The 25,746-nt window shown below is 36.5% G+C and overlaps 1 protein-coding gene across 1 annotated transcript; it reads right to left on the reverse strand.

Annotated features, from left to right (window-relative positions):
* Nucleotides 1–1,715: 1,715 nt before the first annotated feature.
* Nucleotides 1,716–24,597, reverse strand: LOC114006167 (potassium voltage-gated channel subfamily H member 5-like). Its single transcript, XM_027768330.1, has 4 exons — nt 24,355–24,597; nt 10,078–10,274; nt 4,376–4,496; nt 1,716–1,930 (listed from the first exon to the last, which is right to left on the reverse strand). Exons 1-4 carry the CDS (start codon nt 24,581–24,583, stop codon nt 1,716–1,718), a joined length of 762 nt encoding a protein of 253 aa, XP_027624131.1. The 5' UTR covers nt 24,584–24,597.
* Nucleotides 24,598–25,746: the final 1,149 nt, after the last annotated feature.

The following is a 25,746-nucleotide window of genomic DNA, read 5'->3' on the forward strand; positions in this document are numbered from 1 at the left end:
CAGAAATGTGGATGCATACTAGGTGTCAAGTTTTTGTTTTTGTTTTGTTTTGTTTTTAAATTTTGCCAAAGAGCATGTACACTTCTCAAAGATGGGGGCAGGAGGATGGAAGAGAAAGAAAGAAAGAAAAAAAAAAAAACCTTCATGGAGAATGGTTATCTGCAATCCCTTCTCCTCTATCTCTCCCTCCTTTCTGGATTTTGGGCACACATGGACATGCCTGGCTTATTTTTCAAGTTGTTGGGTCTGCTACTCAAACTGTATGGTCAGTTATGTGGAACCCAGCCATCTTCATTGTATTAAGTTATTTTTAAAAATCACATTATATTCCATAAATATGTAAAATCATTATGTCAGTTAAAAATAAACATTCATTAATTTTTAGAAGAAAATAATAAATAATATGAATTTAACTATGTCTAAGGAAAAAAATCTTGGTGGCCCTTCTAAAGATGCCAGGTGTTTGTTTGTTTGTTTTTTTAAATTTAGAAATGCAAGTTAGATAATATATAGGCACTTTGTAAATCCTGTTGAGTAAATGCATGACTTTGTGAGAAATGAACCTTAGTTTCCTAACCTTACCCTTGGGGAGAAGCTCATTTTACTTGACATATGTACAAACTCGTCTGAAGGGACTTTTTTAGACAGACCTATTTCTATCCCACTCCATCTTCATCTCTTTTACATCAAAAGTAGAATACAGGGTGTGGTAGCTGTTTCTTCTGTGCCATTTTAGGGTGGAGGGGGTGTATGTGATGAAGCCAAAACTTCAGTAGTTTTTTCTTGTCTTTTGTTTTTCTGTCCTTGTACCAGAGTATGAGATAGCTTCTAGGAGCTCTGCTGCAAACTGGGAAGACCCCGGTTGTAATCACGTGGTGACAGCACTCAGAATCCACATTGGACTTCTGTTGTATCCTCACTACACAATTAAGTTTTTAGCTGTTCAATGGATACCTTTTAGAGTCTTCCATTTTATGTGGAATTAGATTCTTCCCGTCAAATAGTACATTAACATCACTTAAAATAAAACCTGAATGAAATATTGAAACCTCAAAAAAAAAAATATATATATATATACATGTATACATACATATTCACAACAGAACTCAGGAATATTAAAGGTACATATTATTCTTATAAACAAATAAACAAAAATTAAAAATGAAACCAGGTTGTCATGGCCTGAATAATTATGCCTCCCTGACAAATGTATATGTTGAAGCGCTAACCTCCAATGTGGCTATATTTATAGATGGGGCTACTAAGGAAATATTAAGGTTACATGAGGTTATGATGGGGATCTGAGCTAACAGGGTTCGTAACTTTCAAAGAAGACATTAGGGAGCTCACTCACTCTCCCCATGCACAAGTACATGGAAAAGTCACGTGAGCACACAGTGAGAAAGCAGTTGTTTGCAATCCAAGTGGAGAGACCTCACCAAACAGCAATCCTGCCCGCACATTGACTTTGGGATTCTAGCCGCCGAAAAAATAAGAAAATAAATTTATTTTGTCTAAGCCACCCAGTTTGTGGTATTTTGTTATATTAATAGCAGCCCAAGGAGGGGTAACTAGACATTGAGTAAGAGTCCCAAATTAGCCTATGACTTGAACGAAGTGAGTAGAGAAGAACAAAGGAGTCTAAATGAGGAACCTTGAAGCTAGAGCAAGATGGCTCCTGAGGCAGCAGTGGAGGCATTTCTTGGAGACCACAGCTAAGGGGCAAGTGTCAATCTGGCAACATTTCTGATGTCCAATGGCACCCACTCCATGACAATACTATAAGTATCTGAAACATTTTCTCCAGGTCCTTTTGGCTTAGAAATTTTTAAAATACCGGTGACAAACTCAGCAGCACTGTGGAGTGAAAAGACAATAATGCTCCGGCAACGACAGCTCAGCCTGGACTCTTGAGAAGGACCTGTAGGCACTAGTAGGACGTGTTTGAAATGTTCATGGAAAATGTATATTATTCAAAAGCCACACAGGATTTCAAAATATCCTTGTACCAAAATAAACTCATACTGTAGCTCCATTTTCCATGACAGTTTTGAAGTCCCCTTTATTATACAGTTTAAGCCTGTATTAACATTGTTCAAGCTCAGTTGTTTCTCTCTTTTCAATTTTTTTAAAATTATGTTGTTAACTTTATATATTTATTTATTTGACCACATAGGTACAGAGTGTGTGTGCGTGAGAGAGAGAGAGAGAGAGGGAGAGAGAGAGGGAGAGAGAGAGGGAAGGCAAGAAAGCAAGCCATCAGGTCTGGGAGTTGAACCGTGGTAAGCCATGTGGGACTCCAGCACACTTAACCACCATGCCACCTGCTGGCCCTCTTTTAAAATTTTAAGTAACATTCTTTTTCTTTCAGTTTTTAGAATTGGCCACAAAGTAACCCTGGTTCTCAGCTCTAACAAAAATCTGTTCTTTACACCAGCTCATTCCATACTTGTTGCCTGCTATCAACTTAGACTTCAACTCTATATGGAAACACTTGTTTTCATTGCTTCTTTCTTCTTCCCTCCCTTCTTTTTCTTTTAATCAACTAATATTTTTAGTACTTAAAATTATCACATTTATGAGTAATGTCAATTTTTCATAACTTCTAATTTGAAAGTGCTCACATCTTACAAATAAACTACAAAAGTGAAAAATAGTGGGTTTTGTCTTATATGGAATTGTCTCTATATATCTGCACTAAGTGGTATGGCCACCACTGTAGTTCTTAAAAAGTATTGACATGATAGTAAAGAGAATACCAGAACACAGTATTGCCAACACGGCAATATTTCACCATATTTATTTTCAATTCTTAATCAACACTAATATGAAAGTTACATGCTTTCATAAAATGGGAGCCCTTACAATGCAGGTGACATACTTGTTGTGGCCATATCATATACATTGGTTTATGCTCAGATTGGAAGTCTGATTCACAGATCTGAATAGTGCTTGGAACTTGTTTTTGTTTTGTTATTTTTTTTTTGGCTCCATTGTTTAACCCAAATAGTGGTATGAAAAATATTTAAATAAATCTCTAAGTCAAATATACATACACGCCGCATATCTTTCTGATTATAAATAAAATAGATCGAGAACTGAATTTTACTCACAATCTTCTACAAAAAACCTTTTAATCAAAGATACATGGTAGAAATGCAGCGAGCAACATGGAAATCAAAGGATGTAGGCTCTAGTTCCAGTTATGCTACTAGTTGGCTAAGTGAACTTGAAAAAGCCACTTCATTTGCTGGGTCTCAATTTTCTCATCTTTATACCCTACAGACTGAAATAGGTGATCTACAACATCAGTCTTTGATCTAAAATATTTTTTCTATTTGAAATGAAATCCTAACCTCAGTGTCATCATCATCTCCTGAAATCCTTCCTGAGATGAATTGGATTCGTCATCTTATGCTTCCTTTGTACCTGACCATAACCCTCTGATAATATTTCTCTGACTCTGTTTTGATCTCTCAGTAGACTAGGCTCCTGGAGAGTAGGCACTGGGCCTTTTGTCTCCATGACCCCATAGTTATATACTAGGGACCTGATGGATGTTTATTGAATATGCAGTCAGCTAGCCAATACTTTCTGGGTCACACTTTAACAAACTGTTTCATCCAAAGATAGACAGAAAATGGCAAATAAAATTCTCACTCATCCTATTTAGATAGTCAATCTGGAGGAAAATATGTTCTTGCTTTCTAGAAAGTGAAGGAAATATTCAGAAATAATTCAAAATCTGAGCCATGCTTAATGTAGCTGTAAGTGCTAATGTAACCTTTATTTTAAGTTTCAAGGAAATGGAAATGGAATTCTCTTGACAGTCTCATGGATAAATATACCACCAATTTTAAAATAGTTTATTCTCACACGCTTATAAAACATATCTGTAGGCTTTAGAATCTTTTATGGGGAAAAAAGGTTACAATAAAATTGTCACTAGATGTAAATATCTAAGAACTTTTTAGAATACAGATTTCTAATCAGCCTATATACATGGTACTTGTACAATACCCAAGATCACCCTCAGGTTAGACGATTTCCAATGAGAACTCACATGGGTATTTCCGATGGACTCATGGGTATGACTTACTGAACTATAAGAACACAAACCAAACTTATCAAAAGGGAAAAAGCACATGGGCAAAATCGGAGGCAATCCAGGCACAAGGTTCCAAGCTTCCTCTCCTTAATTCTACCTCCAGCAATAGTTGAGACAATATATATGAAATGCTTTTTACTAGGCAAGTCATTGAGCCTCTGGGCTCAGGGATTTTTACTGGGTATAATCACATAGGCATCCTCTGTCTGGCACATACCAAAAGTCCACACTCTGGAAGGAATGTAGGTGTTCAGCATAAATTTTTACCGGTTAGAGTGGTGGGAACCCTCTTGAAATCCAGGTTCCCAAGGGCCAGCTTTAGAAGCAAGTTTTTCAAAGGACAACAGTCATGCCTGCTACTCTTTACACAAAGGGTCAACACGATTGGCTAGCAGGGAGGCAGAATCATTTGGAATACAATTATTTCAAAAGTCTAATGAGAACCCTTTAAAATGGAAGGATCTCCTCTGTTGGGCGTGCTGCTACTGTTTTTGATCATATCTGAGGGCTGGTCCTCAATTTATTAAATACTGTTTTGTCATTCCAGGAAATAGTATCTTGGGTTTGTTAACTAAATAAATTCACAAATAAAGTCAGCACATAAGTCAACTTTCCTTTGCTACTCTTCCACCCCTTTTCTGAGTATGTTTAAACTTACTGGGGACCACATTTTTTTTTTTGCTACAGGGAGTGTGTGCTCGCCAGACAGACAGAGAGAGACATAGAGACAGAAAGCGAGAAATCACCCCCCCACGGGGGATGGTCACGCCGCAATCCCTTCTCCTCCATTCTCCTCTCGGGATCTTGGGCACGCATGCACGGCGTGAGCTTTAAGCCACCGGGTCCAGGACATGAACCACAATCGACTACGTGGGAGTCCAGCGACATAGCCATTACGCCAACTGCTGTTTCCCTTGTATCCTCATTTAAAAAAATATAGAAAGCCATCCTTTTACTCAACCCAGTTTAGTTTCTGACTCTCATACGTGGGATCTTAATCTCCAGGAGTTTCGTAATGCCCATGGTCCTCTTCTCAGCAAGTTGTTTTAAATTGTCAAAATAAAACACATACAAATGCAATGAAAACAAATCATATCAAAACTCAGTTATCAAAGTCTTAAAAAATGTATAAAATAGCCAAGTCTTTACAAACACAATCACATATCTAGCAGAAGGGATAATAACTATAATAACCTTTAAATAGTGATGACAATAAACACTTAGAATATCTTCAACACACACAATGTAGTAGAGAAATATCTATATATTTTGGAATTTGTAATAACACTGTAGTTGACTACCAACTTTCATAACTGAACTAAAAACTAAATTTTAGTTAGAAATTGAACATAAAAAAGATACAATAATTTTCTCATCAAAATTTACAGACCTTAGATAAAAATTTCAGGTGTTTAAGACCATGAGATTGGGGGTTAATCAAATTATTCTATTTAATTTACAAACTGTTGCACTATTAGAAGGTAGACTTCCTTTGTATGACCACAAACTTAAAAAATAAATCAAATTCATTACCAAAATAATAGGAGTTTGTATACAAATTCATACTCCTGACTTCTCTGGGGGAAATACATACGTATGTACATACATATCAAGCAACTTGAGGCTGGCATCCCAGCTGAATGATTGGCACCTGGCCCTTTTACAATGGTGTGAACACTCCAGTCCTCACAGCAACAATAAGCCTTGCCCCACTCCATATGCTATTTACTTGGCTCCTGTAGCCACCTCTTATCTAGGACAATTTCCATTTTATGATGACCCTCTGGCTGGGTGGCAAGCAATAGAGATTTCCTTTCTACTAAAGAGAGAATCCTTTGCACTTATTTATACTTATTTCTATGCCCCATCTCAGTTCCAGTCTTCTATTTTCAGCACTTGATATATTTAAGGCCCACATGCAACCACTTGTTTTGTAAATACAGTTTTATTAAAACACAAGCATGCTCATTTATTTCCATATTATCTATAACTGCTACCATGGATTGAGTTTTGGTCCTCTAAAATTTATGTATTGAAGTTCTCAACTCTACTCCACTGTGGTGGTCTTTGAAGATGGGACCTTTAGGAAATACTTAGTCTGGTCAGAATGGGATCGGTGAACTTGCTTTCTCTCGCTTTACCACATGAAGTCTCTGTGAGCAAGTAGTCATCTACGAGCCAGGAAGTGAGTCCTCACCAGGGAACTGAACTGGCAGGTAAACTGATCTTAGACTCCCCAGCCTTCAGAACTGTGAGGAATAAATTCCTGTTGTCTAAGCCACCCAGTCTATGGTATTTTGCCATGGCAGCCCCAGTTGAGTAAGACAGTTGCTTTCACACTACAATGGCAAAGCTGAGCAGTTGAGATTGTCCTACACATCATAAAACATGTACTGTCTGGTCCTAGACAGAAAGTTACCCAACCCTTGCTCTAATAGTTGGATGTTCTAGCTACAGCTCTAGAATTTTTATGTAAATGAGTTTAAGAATGGATGGTAGAAACCACATTTGCAGACCTAGCATCTTGTTTTCCTTAACAGAGATGGATACAAGCAGCTAAAGAACAGACATATTCCTCCCCACGGCAGCTACTGAAAACTGCACACTATACCAAACTCTCCATTGAGAGCCCCCACAGATGCTTCTGTGGCCAGATCTGTGATCTACTATGGCCGAAAATTTGGATTTGAAATATGCCCCCACCCTTTGCCAGGAGTAGGCCCTTAATTAATGGCTACTAGAGATACAAGTTATCAGTAACATACTAAGGGCATAGTTTCGATGACACAGTTCACACGAAATATCCATCACAATAACATTTACAATAATAGCAAGAAGATAAAATATTTTTCTTAACAGATCAATTGGGAATAAGTGAATGACTAAATGAGAAAATATAAATTGTTGGCTATGTCTATGGAATATTGTTACGGAAAAAAATCCTAGTTAATTTGACAAGCTAAAGCAACATAGTATTATCTTAAAAATTCAGGTTTTAGAATCAGAGATGGGTTCAAATGTAGACCCTGACCTATAAGTTATTTAGAAATTAGATGTTTCCTTCTCAGAACCTCAACCTCCTCATGGGTGAAACGAATGACACTGACAATACTCCCTTTTCTCATACAAAGGGAGGAAGCCATTATGTGTAACTTGGCAGAGATAGTCACACCATTCCAGGGTCACATTTTCTGCTTCTAGCCTCCCTTACTCTCACAGGAAGCCACAATGATATGTGTACTCCGCTTTTACAATCAATGATATCTGTGTGTGTGTGTGTGTGTGTGTGTGTGTGTGTGTGTGTGTTTGGTGCATATATTCAGATGTGTGAAAGAAAAAAAGAGGAGATGTAGTATTGTGATTCTTTGCGAAGAACCAAAATTAATTTTCTGCTAGTGATCTATTTCAATTGTCCCTTTTGAGACCTTGAACTGCAAATATATCAGTTAGTTAATGGACATTAATCCCTTTGGGCCTGATTTTCTTCATGTGATTTAAAGGAGAAATAACTGCCCCTTTTTTTTGTAGGATATTACAAACATCAAATGAGATATGGTATAGGTATAAGCAATCTGCTTTGAGGAGGATACTGACAAATCAGTATGTCCATGTAATGACAATTAATAGAGGTTTTGGTAATCTTGCAGTGTGGGGGGATTTTTAAACTGGCAAATTTTAGATTGGAGAAGACTTCATAAGAATATAAGATTTCTTTGAAAGAACTAAAGGCGTGGTGTTAAGGGTACTGGACTCCCACCTGGCCAACTGCAATTCGAGTCCCAGACCAGGTGGCTTGCTTTCTCACTTTTTCTATCTCTCTCTGTCTGTCCCTCTCCGGTCAAATTAAACTAAGCAAGTAAATAAATAAAGTTAAATAAAATAATTCTTAAAAAAAAGAATTCAAGATTTCAAATGTCTAACAGGCTGCAATGTAGGACAGAAGATAAAGTACATGACTGATAGGTTCATGCACCTACCATTTGAACAGAATCCTAACCTGTTTCCTGGCTTTAAGAAAAGTTCCTTAGCATTTCTATGATTTAAATTAAAACTGGTTTTCTTAATAGTACCATATGAACTTACCACTGAAAGTAGTTAGATTATTTAAGAAATTGTGTGATCAATACAATGTGGGTGGGAAAGGAATAGAAGACAGTTGTAGACACCAGAGACAGTGGGAGAAGAGGGTGAGAAAGGACAGCAAGTTACAAAAAAAAAAAAGAAAAGTTTCAGAAAAAAGAAAAATCCATTCGATGACTGCAGTAAGATATATAGTCCCAGCTAGGTGCTACTTTATAGGATGCCTAAAGTTAGAATTGTGTTCATGGAAATGTATATATCAGCTGTGTTTGTTATGAAAATATTTAGATTAATTAAGATCTTTAGTAATTCAATAAAAAACGGGGGGAAAACAGTATAGAAAGTAAACATAGATATCAGAGACAGTGTGGGAAGAGAGTGGGAGATAGCAGAGGGTAAGAGATAGGGAATCAAGGATGAGGGGGAAAAAAGCAAAACATATAGGAAACTAGAAATGGAAAATTATTTGTTGACAATAACATGTATGTTGATGTGCTTGATTGAGACAATATACAGTGTACTCTGGATGGAAAATCTCATTTTGTATGCTGTAATGATGTACAGTGAATGAACGTAAACAAATAAATTTAAATAAGACATTAAAAAAACAAGAATTCAAGATTTCAAATGTCTAACAGGCTGCCATGTAGGAGAGAAATGTGTCCTTGCGGAAAGTAGTGCAGAAATCAAAAAAGACGTATTTCTGCTTAACACCGAAAGGGACTCTGAGATCCTTAATGAATAAGCAAGAAAGTTCCTTATTGAATTCAGAATCGGCACCCCTCTTGTACATTCACCACAGCCTTAACCTTCTTTTTGCTTCTCATAACATTCACACTTAACCATAAGTTTCTTCCAGATACAACCTCTGTATTCTGCAGCTATTTAGTTAGTCCTACAGGTTCTGGATAGTCAATAACTATGTGTTAACAAAAATATAAACTAAAAGTGCTATTCAACTATAGACCACATGTGCTATAGCTAGGACAAGGGCCACTCCTGCTACTCGGATCTCCCTTGGAACCCCAGGTGGGAATTACATTGATTTAATTATGTTCATCTCTGTGTTACTGCAGTTGCTACAGTATAGAAGTTATTTGTCTCTCAAGAGATTTTTTTCCTCCATGTTAACTACATATTTTATTTAAGGAAGTTTTGAAAAAGAGGGATAGTTATTTCAAGATTCTTCACCATAGACTGCGGTCACTTCAGATGACATTTCTTAAGTGTAGTTATCCAAATGTGTATTTCATTCTTGGCAATAAAAGAGCCTTAGCCAATGCCTGGTGACCTATAAATCAGAGCTAGGAGATTTCTTTATGCAAATCAAATTTGCATCACAGTCATCAATAAAAAAGAAAATGGCTATGAAGATTAAATTTGCAGCAGTACGAAGAATTCCTACATCTATTTGTAGGCTGTGTCAGTGTAGCTAACTATTTTTTGAGATAGTGTTCTTTGAAAGAACTAATGGAGAGTAAGCTTTTTGAATTATTAAATGAGGGTTTAAGTAGGATTGGAAATGTAAAATAGCCTGATTAACCTTACCAGACTTAAAAAGAAGAAAAAAAAGTCCACGTAATAAAGTAAAAGACATTGGTAGCCATTTATGGCGGTATTGAAAACTCTTGAGAACTCACCACAACACAGTAGAGTTTACAACTCTGTTTCCCATTCCGTACCTTAAATAAGAAAGATTTCAACTTTTACTTCTATAATCACAGTGGCTGTTTCCCAATGAAAAGTAAACAAAATATAAATAAAAAGAAAATTACGTCACTTGACATTAACAAGAATGTACTACTACAAAATAAAATAACTCTTTAGCTCCTCAGCTAATAGATCATAACTTGTTGACCTAGTCAAGAAAGCAAATCCAGGCCACATACCCGTTTCCTTAGATTGCAGGTGAGCGTGAGATTCCTGGAGAAGGAGTTTGCAAATGCTGTGTAAAAGTCCAGGACTTTGAGCAAGGCTTCCCGCTTGATGATGTGTAAGTCACAGTACGTCAGCGCCCGGACATTGGCACACGCGTGAGCAAGGGTGGTTTCCTTCCAGAAGATGTCCCCAAATACATCGCCTTTCCCTGAAAAGGTAAAAGCCACATCATCATGGAGATACTGTGGGGGCGCCTAACTTTCTCTCTCTGTCTCTGTCTCTCTCTCTCTCTTTTTCTCTCCTTGTCTTTTTTTTCTCTCTCATGGAAGAAATAAACTTTTAAAAGTATCAATATTTTCACAAATTTATGTCCCTACACTTTCTAATATTTAAAACTGCATTCATAAAATAAATATACAGATCTGAAGAAAGGTAAATTAACATTCATTGATAACTGTATCATCAATAGGTAAAAGATACTTAAAATATAAATCTAATTTCCCCTTACCAATATAGATTTTTTTTTTTTTTAATTTGCCATTGGGCACATACATTTGCAAGACAGACAAGAGAAAGAGGAAAAGCGAGAAAGTGCCTCCCATGGTAGATAATCACAATACAATCCTTTCTCCTCCATTTCTCCTTCCTTTCATACATGTTTGTATGCCTGGAATGTTTCTCAAGCCACTGGGTCTGGGACCAGTGGGCCATGTGGGATCCAACCTCCTTAACCACCAGTTCACAGGCTGACCCCCCCCCCCAGTGTGGTCATTTTTAATTGAAGAGGCATTCAAGTAATTTATATAGTTTATTTTACTTATTGATTAAATTAAAATTTAGTCTATTTATATCTCATTTTTTAAATTAAATTATTTATCACTTTAGCATGATGTAGAAACAAAATCTGTAATGTAGGAATAAAAGCAATAAACTAGAATATAAACTCATGAAAAACTTTATTCCTTCCTCATCTTCCTGAAAAAAAGTTTAAAGAAACAGCAAAAGCAAAATTAACAAATGTGCAAAATACTGCCACCAACATAAGCATTCACTTTGCATAATAAACCAGCCCATGACCTGGTGGTTAAGGTGACTTGATCCCACATGGCTGACCTGGCTGTTTAAGTCCCAGATTTGGCACCTTGATAAACTCCTTGGGTGCTTGTGCATGCTCAAAGTCCTGAAAGGAAGGAAAGATGGAATTGTGGTGTTACCATGACCCATAGGGGGGTGCTTTCTCATTCTCTCTCATTCTCTATCTCTCTCTCTGTCCCTCCCTCCCTCTCTCCTTTCCTCCAGTGAGTGCATATGCCCTCTGGCAAATTAAAGAAAGAAAAAAGCAGTATGAATTGCTTTATGACTTAGGATTTCCATTAGGATATAGAATAGCTATTAATTTAAAGTATATAAATTAGATATTAATTTGATCAAACCCTTCAAAATATATTTATCTAACTTTTTATATCACCTAATATGTACTTGATTTACAGAAAACTCCTATGGCACTTCTGGGAAAATAGTCATCTTAATTGGCGATAACAGGAAGTGCCCTGTGACCTGAGCTAAGCGGAAGTTGGGCCTCTTTTTTGTGGCGACTCAGAGGAGGTCAGCTGCTTCAGGATGAAGCTGAACATCTCCTTCCTTGCCACTGGCTGCCAGAAACTCATTGAAGTGGACGATGAACGCAATGAACACAAACTACTTTTTATGAAAAGTGTATGGGCACAGAAATTGCTGCTGCCGCTCTGGGTGAAAAATGGAAGGGTTATGTAGTCCGAATCAGGGGTGGAAATGACAAGCAAGGTTCCCCATTAGCAGGGTGTCTTGATCCACGTCCGTGTCCACCTGCTACTAAGGAACATTCCTGGTACAGACCAAGGAGAACTGGAGGGAGAAAGAAAATCTGTCCGGGGTTGCCTTGTGGATGGCAATCTGAGTGTTCTCAACTTGGTTGGTGTAAAAAAATGAGAGAAGGATATTCCAGGACTGACTGATACCATGGTGCCTCATTGCCTGGGGCCTAAGAGAGCTAGCAGAATCCGAAAACTTTTCAATCTCTCTAAAGGAGACAATGTCCACTGATATGTTGTATTGAAGTCCATAAGCAAAGAAGGTAAGAAACATAGAACCAAAGCACCTAAGATTCAGCGACTTGTGACTCCACATGTCCTGCAGCACAAACGCCAGGCCTACCATTCTCAAGAAACAACGTCCTAAGAAAAATAATCCAGTAATCCCACTTCTGAGAATAAAAATATGTTAAACTTTGGGCCAAGAGAATGAAAGAGGCTAAAGAAAAATGCCAAGAACAGATCTCCAAGAGACGCAGGCTATCCTGTCTGAGGGCTTCTACTTCTAAGTCTGAATTCAGTCAAAAATAATATTTTTATAAGAGAAACAAATAAGATCAGATCTCAAGAAAGAAAATTAAGTAATTAAGTTACTAGCTTCAGGAAACCTGGATAATGTCCTTTTTCAAGCATATTATGCCCATTTGCACTAACTAATCTTCAGAAATCAAGTGTTATAAAGAGATGGACTTAGGCTTAGAATATTCAACAGAGACATGCCCTTCTCTTCATTGCAAAGATGTTGCACACTTTCGGAGCTGGGGACTACTCATCTTCAACTTCATGACTATAGAGCATTTGATGCTGGTTTTTAGGTCAGCTCCTGCTGGGTACAAGTAGTCTCGGCTATAAACATTTTTGAGCTTTGAAAGAACTAACTTCCCCCCAAAGCTCTAAAATTAGTAGAAAAGCTCACACTCAACATGAAAGTTGTTGTTTGGTCTATTTATATCTTCTCAGTTCTTTGCATCAAGTCTTATGAAGTATTTCACTGCTAAACCACAGGAAACAGGACTGGAAAATGGAAGTTAATGTTAAAGATTCATATAATAGGAAATTAGAACATTTAAAAACACGACAGAGACAGAGTTACAACGTAATTAAAGGAGTGGTACAGACTATGGTTTTGATTGAGGATTATGGTTCCCTCAGGTGCAGGTTTTACAGCCATTTTTTTTTCTTTTAATGTAAGATGTATTACTTAGTGAGTTAATAACTGGGTGAAATAAATGCTTAAAAATCATCACAAGAGTATAAAAATCATCATAGTTATTCATCATTGAGAATAGCTAATTAATACATTCAACAAATCTTTAACAAAATATAACCTGAACTTTTCTTAGTGTCCTGTGAGTTGTTGTAGAAGTATGATAACAATTTTGTTTGATAATTCGTTTATACAATGGATAGTAATGTATGTTTTTCTTTTCTTTTTATAAAAATGTTTGCTACAGGGCACAAGTGCTTGCCAGAGGCACAGAGAGAGTGAGAGAGAGGGAAACTAAGAAAGCACTCCCCAGGGGGTATGGCCACACTTCAATCCCTTCTCTATATTCTCCTCTCAGGATTTTGAACACACACACACATGCACCCAGCATGTTTTCCAAGCTGCTGTGTCCAGGACTCAAACTACACAGTTGGCTGTGCAATTTAATCACCACGCCACCAGCTGGTCTTTTGTATTCGTTTTTTAAAAGGAAATCTGATTGTTTTTATTTGTGTCTTACAACATAGTATTGGTATCCTAACCCTAACTTTAACCTTATGATCTAGTAATCCCACATCTGACTATTTATCTAAAATAAGTAAAATCAGAATTTCAAAAAGATATCTGTACTCCCATATTCATTGCAGACTTACTTAAAATAGCTAAATATGGAAACAACTCAAGTGTCTACTGACAGATGAATGGATAAAACGGTTTATGCTTATAATGCAATATTGTTTAGCTGTTAAATGTAGGAAATTCTGCCATTTGCAACAACATGGGTGAAACTGGAAGTCTTTATACTCAGTGAAATAAGGCCAGCTGCAGAAGCACAAATACTGAATGAGTCCCCTACATGAAATGTCTACAATAAATTCATAGATAGCAGAGAATTCAATAGTGGGTGCCAGGGCTTTGGGGCTGGGAGCCATTATTGAACAGAAAGCTTCAGTAATGCTAGATGAATACGTTCCAGGTATCTGTTGTACAACATAGCATCTACAGTTAGCAATATGTCACTACGTACTTGAAAACTTGTTAAGGGAATGGGTCTCATACCAAGTGTTCCTACCACACACACATGCAAACACACACATAAACACAGGATACAAGAAAACTTTGGGAGGTGTGAGATATGTTTATTATCTTATACTGGTGATGGTATTATGAGTACTCACATAGAGTTCCTTTGAGGATATGTATAAAATGAGGAAGTTTGTTTTTTGTTGTTTTTGTTTTTTGCCTTTTTTTTTTTAATAAAAGACTGTATTAGCTAAAGAACACACTAACCAACTTGAAGGGGCTCTCACTGGCCAAAAATATAACAATTTGCACTTAAATAAGGATAAAAACTTCAATGCATTGAAATGCTTCAAGTTTGTTTAAATATACTATCAGATAGTGTTGTTTGTTAGGCACTATCTGAACAACCTAACAGAATAAAAGATCAATTAATTATCTTCAAAACTGGTAATAGAAAAGTACCAAGCATTTATCTTACTTTTGCTATGTGAAGTGCATACTGAGTAACCAAATAATAGGAAGCACCTCGTTATAAAATATTCTGATTAGTAAATAAACACAATTGTAAAATCACAGTATCTTCATTTGCAACTCTCAGTTAAGTATGGGATGCTGTTAATGTCACCAAAAGGAATTAAATTATATATCATATGCCTCCTGTTGAAAGAACACAGCCAGAGCTATAATCTTGCCAAAGGCTGTCTATTGATGATAATGTATATGATAATATCTTCAACTGGACTGTTGCTCAGTGTATTCATGCTGGAGAAATTCATTTTGCAAGCAGTGGTGATGTACAGTGATTAAATGTATAAAATAAATTTTAAAAAAAGTTCAAACCTGAGTGCATGAAGCTTCTACATGTAGCTACTTATTTGCAGGAAAAACAGGGGATAGAGGAATATGTCAAAGGCATTGAGGGTCACCAGCAAGCTCCAAGCTACACACTCTGTAGGACAAATGGCCCAAGTTCTTCAGCAGATTACTGTAAATAAAACAACAGGCTAGAGGGGAAACTTGTAGACTTAAAAATATGTAAAGGAAGTATCAAAAAAAATTAGGCAAACTAATCAATGTTTAAAGATGAAGCACATGGCAGGACCAGCAGATAGCATAGTGGCTACGTCGCTGGACTCCCATGTAGTTGACTCCAGTTTGAGTCCTGGACCAAGTGGCTTAAATTCACGCTGGGTGCATCTAAGTGCATGCCCAAGATTTTAAGAGGAGAATGAAGGAGAAGGGATTGTGGTGTGGCCATCCCCCTTGGGGGATGATTTTTCACTTTCTGTCTCTCTGTCTTTCTTAGGAGTACATGCGCTCTATAGCAAAAACCTCTCTAAATAAATAAATAAATAAATAAATAAATAAATAAATAAAGAAATAAGAAGCACATGGCTGGTTACAAGGTCTTTGCCTTTCAGATTTTCATTAGGTTATACATTTATACTGTGAGTTATTCTTAATCTGTCTTTAGTTTCCAGTTGGAAAAAGAATCCTCAGGTGATAACTGATGTGCACTTACTTTGCAGTAACACTTCATCTTCTTGGAGGAAAGAGAAGACTGAATTCCCCCTGGCATTTTTGAGCAGCTAAACCAAATGATACATTTGCAACTAACTAGTTTCATTCTTCTTGTATGATAAAACAAACTTGTAACTAGTTAATTTTTTTAGTTCCCTGTAGAGAAAAACATCCTTGATCCTTTCTGAGACATCAAAAGACACTGACTTGACTAGCAAAAGGCAGAGTAGAAGATAAATTAAGACCTTGGGGTGTAGGTCTGCATAGTAAAGTTGGGAAGCTATAGAAAGGCATATAGTAACCTCAGAAAACAAAAGAGCAATGAGAAAAGTAGACCAAGCAGCCCCATGCTTTCCAGAGCATGTCAACAATTAAGGGTAGGAAAGGGAGTCAGATAAGGAGTGACAGAGGTCACAGACAAGCCAGTCTCAAGGAGAGGAGAAAGAGACATCATCTCTTCACAAAAGGAACTATACAAATTTAAATCCTTTTGCAATCTTGGAACACTCTTCCAAGATTTATTTCTACTTTAATACTTACCAACTCAGTGGGTTCTGAACTCTTCATGGACCAAAATAAAAGATCTAAATAGAACTTTTCTCCAACTTGAGTTCTGAGAGTTCTTGAGATTCACACTCTGGACCCCATTCTCCCAGACCTCAACACCTCCCTAGGAGTAAACTAAGCACTTGGAAGAGGACTATAGTTGTACTCAGTAGCTGAGTTTTTAAAAATTAATTTTTACATTAAATCACTGTGTATCATTACAGCATACCAAACGAATTTTCCCATCATGAATACACTGTATATTGGTCCAGTTTAAGGCACACAAAAATGAAAAATTATCTTCTGATGATAATGTGTATGGCAATATCTTTGACTCAGTAGCTGATTTACTGAACTCATACTTAGTCAAGTTTCTCAGGTAATGTTTGGTGAAGGCCTTTTGTAATATATACTGTTAGGCTATTTAACTCTTGACAGTGTCGTTAGAGAAATATTCCTTTTAATAAGAGAAAACAAATTGGTAAAAATAATACAAGCAATCTATTTTTTGATAATGATTAATTCAAATAGATATACAGTTTCAAAATTCTATTTAAAAAATTTTAAGAGAGATTTTTGCTATAGGCGCATGCGCTCATGTGAGACACAGACACAGAGAAACAGAAAGCGAGAAATCAGCCCCCCTCCGGGGAAACGACCACACCAAAATCCCTTCACCTCCATTTTCCTCTTGAGATTTTAGACACGTACATGGTGTGAGTAGTAAATCGCTAGGTCTGGGACTTGAATCACAGTCAATTACATGGAAATCTAACAATGTAACCATTATGCTATCTGTTGGTCCCCTATTTTTTAAAAGAAATAAATACTGCCTCTTTCGTTCTTTCTTTCTTTCTTTTTGTAATGTGATGGGTAAGAACATGGGCATATATTCAGATAGATCTGGATTCAAATCCTGTGCCCACCACTTACTAATTATGATCTATGAATAAATCAGCCTGATATCATAGAGTCACAGTTTCCTTATCTTTAAAATGACTACAATATATACTTTCTTCACAGGATTAATTAAAGTAGTTGATATAGTAAGCATATAAAGAAATAACTATAGATATCTTAAATCAGACTTTCAGAGACTCAACTGTACTCTTTTAAAATATACTTTGAAAGTCTTGATAAAAAATACTAAAATCTGGGACTAGCAGCGAGGTCGCTGGATTCCCATGTAGTCGACCGTGGATCAAGTCCCAGACCCAATGGTTTAAACTCACGCTTGGCACGTGCGCGCATGCCCAAGATCCCAAGAAGAGAATGGAGGAGAAGGGATTGTGGCGTGGCCATCCCCCCCCAGGAGGTGATCTCTTGCTTTCTGTCTCTCTCTGTCCTTCTGGTGAGCACACACGCCCTATAGCAAAAACATTTCCAAAAAAAAAAAGAGAGAGGGAGAGAAGAATAAAGAAATACTAAAATCAAATGTATTTATGGACTTTAGATTTTACTTAATATAAGAGACTTACTAACTACTAATACAATTTTTTCTTGTTCTTTTTTGGTTTTAGGCACCGACTTGCTCATGATTCTCCTGCCTCAGTCACTTTGAGTCCCTGGAATTGTACTAATAGGCGGACATCACCACCACACCCAACCTTTAGATTGGATCACAGTCAAACACAGTCACTCATCACAGCATCTCAGCAGTGTGAACCACCACCACTGGGTTCCCTTTTAATTCCTAAGTGTTTATTTCCTAATAAAATTAATTTTGATTTGTAGAACCACACATTCTAGTTGATGGCAAAACCTAATGCCACTTTTAGACATTAAAGCTAAATATAATTCAGTAGATTAAGATTTCCTACCGTGGTCAACAACTGGGGCATAAGTCAAGTTCTTTCTCAATACTGGGATCCTTGAACAAGGAAGAACAACTTATTACAGTGTTGTGAGTGGCCTGACATGCTTAGCAAGCCTTTGGCTTTCTTATCCTCTTTGTTAAAGTGTTTAATTAACAGCAGGAAAGTGTTTTCTCAGTCCATAATAGATCTAAACTAAAGCTAAAAGCTTTTGGAAAAGGCATTTTACTACACGCACCTAGACCAAAGTGTAGCAAAGGGTAGTCAGTATCTCAAGATTAAGCATAGAAGAAAACAGTGATTACGTCAACAGAATACAGTCTATTTTTTTCATAACAGTTATAAAAACACTTTAATAACAAAGTAAGGAACCAGCAGATGGTGTAATGGTTATGTCGCCAGACTCTCACATGGCCAACTGTGGTTTGATTCCCAGACCTGGAGGCTTAAAATACACAAGGCATGTGTGCCCAGAATCCTGAGAGGAGAATGAAGGAGAAGGGATTATAGTGTGGCTATCCCCCTGGGAGGGTGATTTCTTGCTTTCTGTCTTTTGACTCTTTCTCTCCTGCAAGTGAACACACCCTATAGTAAAAATCTCTTAAAAAAAAAAATAAAGTGCTTGCTAATTTAATTCACTGAACAAACCTTTATTGAAAACTTACTTACGGGTCCTATCACAGGTGACAGAGAGACAAAAATGAGCAAGACGTCTCGAGTGTTCACAGTTCAGCGGGAGGACAAACAGGTAAAAGATGAAAATAGGAGGTACAAAAAAACCCTGTGGAGGCATGTACAGTGAAAGGCCAGGCAAGGACAAAAATGAAAAGAATTTAAAAGGCTAAGTAAGAGAAAGACAACTAAAACAAGAGAGGAAAAGCAATCTAAACAAGGGAGCAGTGCATGCAAAAGCTGGCCAGCAGGAGAGACCGTGGTAGACAGAACTCGGGAAACTTCCTACAATTCAATATGGTGAGACTACTGCAGGGATAAAGTTGGCATGGGCCAGACTGGACAGGAAGGCAGAGACCACCTAAATGGTTTATGGACCATTCTAAGAGTTCCATTTTATGCTCAAGGTGCTGGAAAGCCTTGGTAGGAATCTTAGTAGGAATGAAATGTTGAATTATATTTTAGGAAGGTTATTATGGGGACAGGATTACATAGAATTGAAAGTGGAAGCCAGTGACAGATTGTAAACAGGTAGGGTTTTTTAGCTGATGACCGTGGGCCAGGACCAAAATTTGAAGAGCACTGGTTGTGGTATGGAATATTAAGGATAGAATTAACAGACACCAAGCAAACAGAATAAATAAGACTTAGTTTTCAAGGGTAGTAGGGAGTGAGTTTAAGGTTGAGCCTGAATTAGCAGGATTGTAAGGACTCATATTTTATCAAAAAATCTCCAGGCTGAGGAATTCTAAAATCATAGTATTTGAACCTTAAGTAAATAATACACTATTACCACTGAAATGTTTAAAATGAGACAAGCACATACTTTTTTAAAAAGCAGATAACTAGTTTTCCCCTTATAAAAATATCTTTACTAAGTGAGTTCATCATCGTCATGTATGGAACAACCCACATGTTTCACAGTTCAGTATCTCAAAGCACAGAAATGTAGACGCAGAAGAAAATCATTTTCTGGAACTTGGAGAAAGCCCTTCTAAGAATTTAAAGTGTGAATCACTTAATTCCTAAAAGCAAGTATATATGGGACCAGCAGTTAGCGTAATGGCTATGTCGCTGGACTCCCACGTAGTCGACCGCGGTTCGAGTCCCGGACCCGGTGGCTTAAACTCACGCCGGGCACGTGTGCGTGCGTGCCCAAGATCCCGAGAGGAGAATGGAGGAGAAGGGATTGCAGCGTGGCCATCCCCCCTGGGGGGTGATTTCCTGCTTTCTATCTCTCTGTCTCTCTCTGTCTGTCTGGCGAGCGCACGCGCCCTATAGCAAAAACCTCTCAAAAAAAAAAAAAAAAAAAAAAAAAGCAAGTATATATGAAGAAATCTTAACCACAGCATAAATTTCACATTTTCACAGATTTCCCAAATAGCAAAATATTATTTATTCACATCTTAGATATTTTTTTCATTTTTGGAATAAAAATAAGGTGTAGGTCTTGATTTTTTAAGAACCATTATTTTTACAATTTCTCTGATAATTCACAAATGTTTACAACAGATGGATTTTTAAATAACTAACTCTAATTAGGTTGGAATCCTAACACTAGTGCTAAAAAACATCCTTACAATACTCGTTGAACTCATTCAGTTCATTTAGCTCTATCTTTCCTTTCCTCGCTTATGTTCCCTTCTCAACTCTGTAACAATCCTCTATCCAAACTCTACATAAATAAGCATAGTTCTTTTGGGAAACTAAAGTTACAATTAAAAGACTTAGAGATGGCCTTAACTTCAATAACTCTAATCCTATGGTTGTAGTAATCAATAAACAATAGAAAAACAAAATGTGAATGGAACAAAATAAATGTCTTAGGAACAGGGTCTATTGTTAGTGCAGAAATTCCATTTTTATAATCCTTTAAAAGCACAATATACTTGTTGAGATATTTAGAAGTACCCTGGCTATACCATCTAGTCACATTAAGTACTGGGTTGTCATAAAAGTATGACCCATTTTTGCATAGAAAAAACATAGAAAAATATGTCATGACTTTTCCAACAATCCAATAATTACAGGGTAGAAACTGAAAAGTAAGAAGAAATTAAAGAATAGAAAATATTATGTATGCATCATCAACTTCATTTGGGATTCTTTGTGTTTCATAAAAAGTGGGAATGTCAAAAAAGGTGGAGGTGTATGAATTGAAAGAACTTCAAATTGGAAAAAGACATAAACTGCAATTATATTCACAAGGCTTATTTAGAAAAACACCTTGAAGCAAACCACCAATATTAATAAAGGAGGTTATTTGTTGACTACATTTTTTTATCTCCCACTAATTAGTTATGCTTCAGAGCTTATTAATTAGACTGCTTAGCACTTTTGACACCCAAAAAAATTCTGGACCTACCAAGTAATTGCTTAGAGGCAAGGATCCAAAAGAATGAAACTGTAACTATTTCTGGATCCAGAAACTCTAGTTAAGTTTAAAATTATCTTCTTTCTCTATCTTTCAACTGGCAAATGAATCAGTGTAAGAGACAAGAAGGACTGATTCTTTCTCCTATCAGACTAACAGGGAAGTTTCCATTCAGGAAACGGTGTCCTCAGATGTGAGGGAAATAGGGATTCGGTTTCTAACCGATCTTTTCAAAATTCAAGGAAAAAATTATTTTTTAAATTTTTTTATGTTTAATTTTTTATTTACATTTTTTAAATATATTCAATCACATTATTTAGCTTACAAGGTGATCATTTCAATATGTGAACATTTCTCCCCAGTCGAGTTGATCAAAATATAACAATATTGCCTCCCTGTCTCAACAATGCTGTCTCCCCGTATTCCTCCTCCAAATGTTTTTCCCCAGGCCCCACTCCTCCACACACACCACATCTGGCATTCACACCCATCTCTTGTGTTTGTGCATCCTTTAGCCCATCGGTTTCAGTTATAGAGTGCGGAAAGTCGGTATATATTAAGTGGGGACATACAGTGTCTCTCTTTCATAGTCTGGCTTGCTTCGCTCAGCAGTCAAGGAAAAAATTATTAAGCATGATGAAAGAGACATATCAATTCTAAAAGTCACAGTTGACAATAAACATATAAAATTTATGAACATCTATGCACCAAAAAACACAGAAACAAATGTTAGAAATCTTAAACTACAGGAGATCAAATAAATACAGATAAAATGTTAAAAATAAAAAAGTTTAACATGCTACCCTCAGTAAAAGGACAGATAAAGAAGACAAAAAAAGTAAAAATATAGAATATCTAATCAACTTAATAAAATAGAACATAAAGATTGTGTGTGTGTGTGTGTGTGTTTGTGCATGTATCTCATACCTTACACTTTGTTCATGCTTGCAACTTTCCTTTAAACTCACAATTATTTGAAAATCAGTTGCAGAAAATAAAAAGAAGTAGAAATAAATGGAAGAACAGAAAAGGAATAAACAGTCATAAAAATGTCAGGTATCAGGCTGATAAGTTATTTTCTTCCCTCCCTCTTTCTTAAAATACTATTAAAGCATTCTGAATGTTAAACAAAAATAAATAACTAAATAAAATCCTAATATGACCATCATTTAAGTGAATGAATTTTTTTAGAGACTCATGGAAAAAAAGAAAGATTGTCATAGAAATGCCCACATAATTTAACTCATTAAGCTGAGATCTGAAAAAGTCTGAATACCAAGATTTTTGAGGAAGAAGAACAAAAAGTGCATACTCAAAGAAATAAAATTTGACAGATATATGATGAGACAGGTCCAATACCCAGGGGCCCTGTGTTCATTTTTACTGTGTCATTGGGCAAAACCAGTCACCATTTTATTTTAAAATGAAAGGAAAATGCATTTTGTCTGTCTCACTGAGCAAATGATTCCATTTTAACAGACCCAGCCTAGAGGCACTGTACCCAGGGCTTTTTCCAACCTTCTTCTAGAAAAAGAAGCTACCAAGGTGAAGCTATAATGAAGAAAATGGGGCAAAGCAAATGACAATGAATCTACAGCTGATGTAATTTATCATGAAGGTACTCACTTTTATGTAATATATTTGAAGTCTAGTTTCTCACCCACTATTAACACAGTCAGAAGGAAAAAAAAAAAAAAACATCTGTTCGGAGCTTGTATTTCGTCTTTAAGCAACAAAAATGGCTAGAGAGTGGGATATGCCTCATTTTACCACAAAGGATTATTCAGATGAAATGTACACTTTTTTGGAAATATTATATATAACTCCTTTATTTATACTCCAGTAAATGAAGCAGAACCACCACCAGTTAGCATCAAGCACACCCACAGTTCTGATTCTAAAATGTTACATATTTTTCCCTTGGGACAAAAAAAATAAATAAAAAATGGTTCCTAGAAGAAATTTAACAGTAATATCATTTTTAAACAGTCAAACAGGAGGCTTATCAACAGTGGGGTTCAGTCATTTGTAACCCTGAACCATGTTCTATCACTCACATTTTTCACAGAATCTGTTTTCCCATGAAGAGTCACTTCTTCTCAATTCTGTCTTTTTCAAGTAATTGGGCTTTTTGAAATCAGTTTTTCATTTTTGTGTTATATTTCACTTTTGTAGTTTCTAAAAACCATCAGTCAATCTTTTACTTATGAGAATCAGTGGCATTCAAGCTACGGTAGGTTGATCTCAGTAGCTAAAAATCCAATAGTTTAAAAATTGAGCTCATTTTTCATGAGGCAGAAGCTGTAAAAAACATGTGATCAAAATGGAGTTGACATTCTGCAATTCTAACTTATTTTACCTAAGAAGAAAACAAGGGATGATTCATCTCTGACCTCATTATTGCTGCTGCTTTTATTTTTTCTTTTTCTTTTTTAATCTATGTGGATTTCATGAACCTGCTGCAGATATTTGAGAAGAAAATTATCTAACAGGCCATTTGGCAATATATTTTTTACCAAATTGTATTTTACACTGTCCTCAAGCATGCAATTTTTAAAATTGTGTCACTTATAATCACTCACTGTCATTTGGTGGTGATTGGTAGTACAACTATCTACTAGGTCTCCTACTTTTAGAATAAATTTATCATTAGCCAAGTAATTTTTCCAATTTAAGAATATGATGAGATAGGACCACTTTCATAAATCAAATTTAATTTACTTATATTGCTATTATTCCTTTACAATGGGTCAGACTTAATAACCTTCTAAGCAATTTCAGCTCATTTCTTAGGTCTACTGTGAAGAGAAAGAAAGATCTGGAGTAAGATGATCTTTACTAATGCCCTATGCTCTAGCTCATTTACTAAGTAGGCAAATCACTAACCTTTATTAGGCCTTACTTGGCTCCTCTCTAAACTGATTTGATTGCCCCTCTGAAACTCACACCCCAGGTTATTAAATTCAAAATCATGTCACAAGCCATTGTCACACTTACCAACATGGAGGTACAAGGCACCTTAAGTTGTCATCAGTTCTACCCTAAAAGGTACTATTACCAAAGAAAGTTGAATCAAATCCTCGAGCAGCCCATTAGGCTATGACCAATACTAATGCTGTCTGCTGAAGCAGCATTACTAATTTTCACTTAAAATTCATCACCTCATTAGTGACCTGATCTCCAAAGTCACCAAACACAGGATATTTCTCTTTAGAAACCTGAGAAGCAGTATCTCTAAAACTGTTAAATGTTTGCTACTACAGTAGGAAAGTTCACAGTACCTAAAATAGCCACCACCTCATCATCCTGGATGACTTCCAAGGATCCTGACACCACAAAGCAGAGGGCATCCACACTTTCTCCAGCATGGTAAATGAGGTCCCCAGGAGCACAGTGAATGGTTTGGAATTCTACGGCCAAGGCGCGCAGACACCCGTCGCTGGCCAATCGAAAAGCAGGATGTTCATTAAAAACCTTCCGGTTTAGATGAACACAGATATCAGCTCTCATGTCCTTGGGACAGATGGAGAGGACCTGAAGAAAGTGAGAGATGAGTAAGTGAAAAGGAAGGAGCAGGAGGCCATTTCAAAAAAAGGAAAACACAAAAACCATCAAATAAGTATTTATTGACTATGACCAAGTCTACCACACACTATACTATGTTCTGAGAAGGCTAATTTAACAAGAGACATCTTCTCTTGCAAGCAACTAATAATCTGGCAAAATTTTTGGTGAGCACATGGACCTTAATGATATAGCACCATATAGTAAATGCTTCGAGAACAGTATATAATGAAAACAGTCTTCAGGTGGTCAAGAAGAGTCTCAGAAAAAAAGTTAATATTATTTCCTCAAAGAATCAACTAAATTAGGACATTACCATTTATCATATCCTAGCCAATGTCTCAGAATTTATTTTACTGCTAAATCAAATTTCAGGATTATGAACTTCTGTCCATATTGGAGGTAGATTCAGATGAGCTAGCTTCGAAAAATTGAAATCAACATAAAACCCTTGCAACTTGACATGTTGGCCCTGGCTGATACAATTTCACTCCTGATGTGTTTTCTTTACTCTGAATGATTTGCCTTTTTCAAATGAATTCATGTCTAAGGAGTGAAAAGGGTATTCACCAGCCTTCTAGAAAGCTTAGGCAACAGAAAATGTCAGTGTCAGCAAGGTGGGCACGTCTTTTTGCATGGCAGTCCTTGCTCATTCTGTTCTTTGACTCCTCAAGACACCTGAGGGCTACAGCAGAATTTAGGCTCTAGACATCCTTTAGAAGAGGGAGCAAACGGCAGACACATGCTTACAGAGAAGGGGTAAAGAGATTTACTGACCATAAAACAATCAAAACCCCATATTAAAATGCACATTATCATTTTTAATCAGAACATTATTGAACAACAAGTCATTACAAAGTTAGTGGCATTCATTTTAAAAATACATGTGCAAACTCATTCAGAATCCTATCCCAACCAGCTTGGTAAACTGATCCTTATAATCAGAAATGTTTTTTCTTACAGGAATTCAATCCCTTAAAGCTGAAGTCTAAGTCAATTTTCCCCATTAAGTTGTACTGCATAATATTTTAATATAAAATAGCTTTCTTTTCTAATTGTACTTTAAGCTTTAAAGAATTACCTAAGCCTTGAACTATCCCCTGACTATT

The sequence above is a fragment of the Tupaia chinensis genome, unplaced genomic scaffold (genome assembly GCF_000334495.1).
Source record: "Tupaia chinensis unplaced genomic scaffold, TupChi_1.0 Scaffold000075_1, whole genome shotgun sequence".
Taxonomy (NCBI): Eukaryota; Metazoa; Chordata; class Mammalia; order Scandentia; family Tupaiidae; genus Tupaia; species Tupaia belangeri.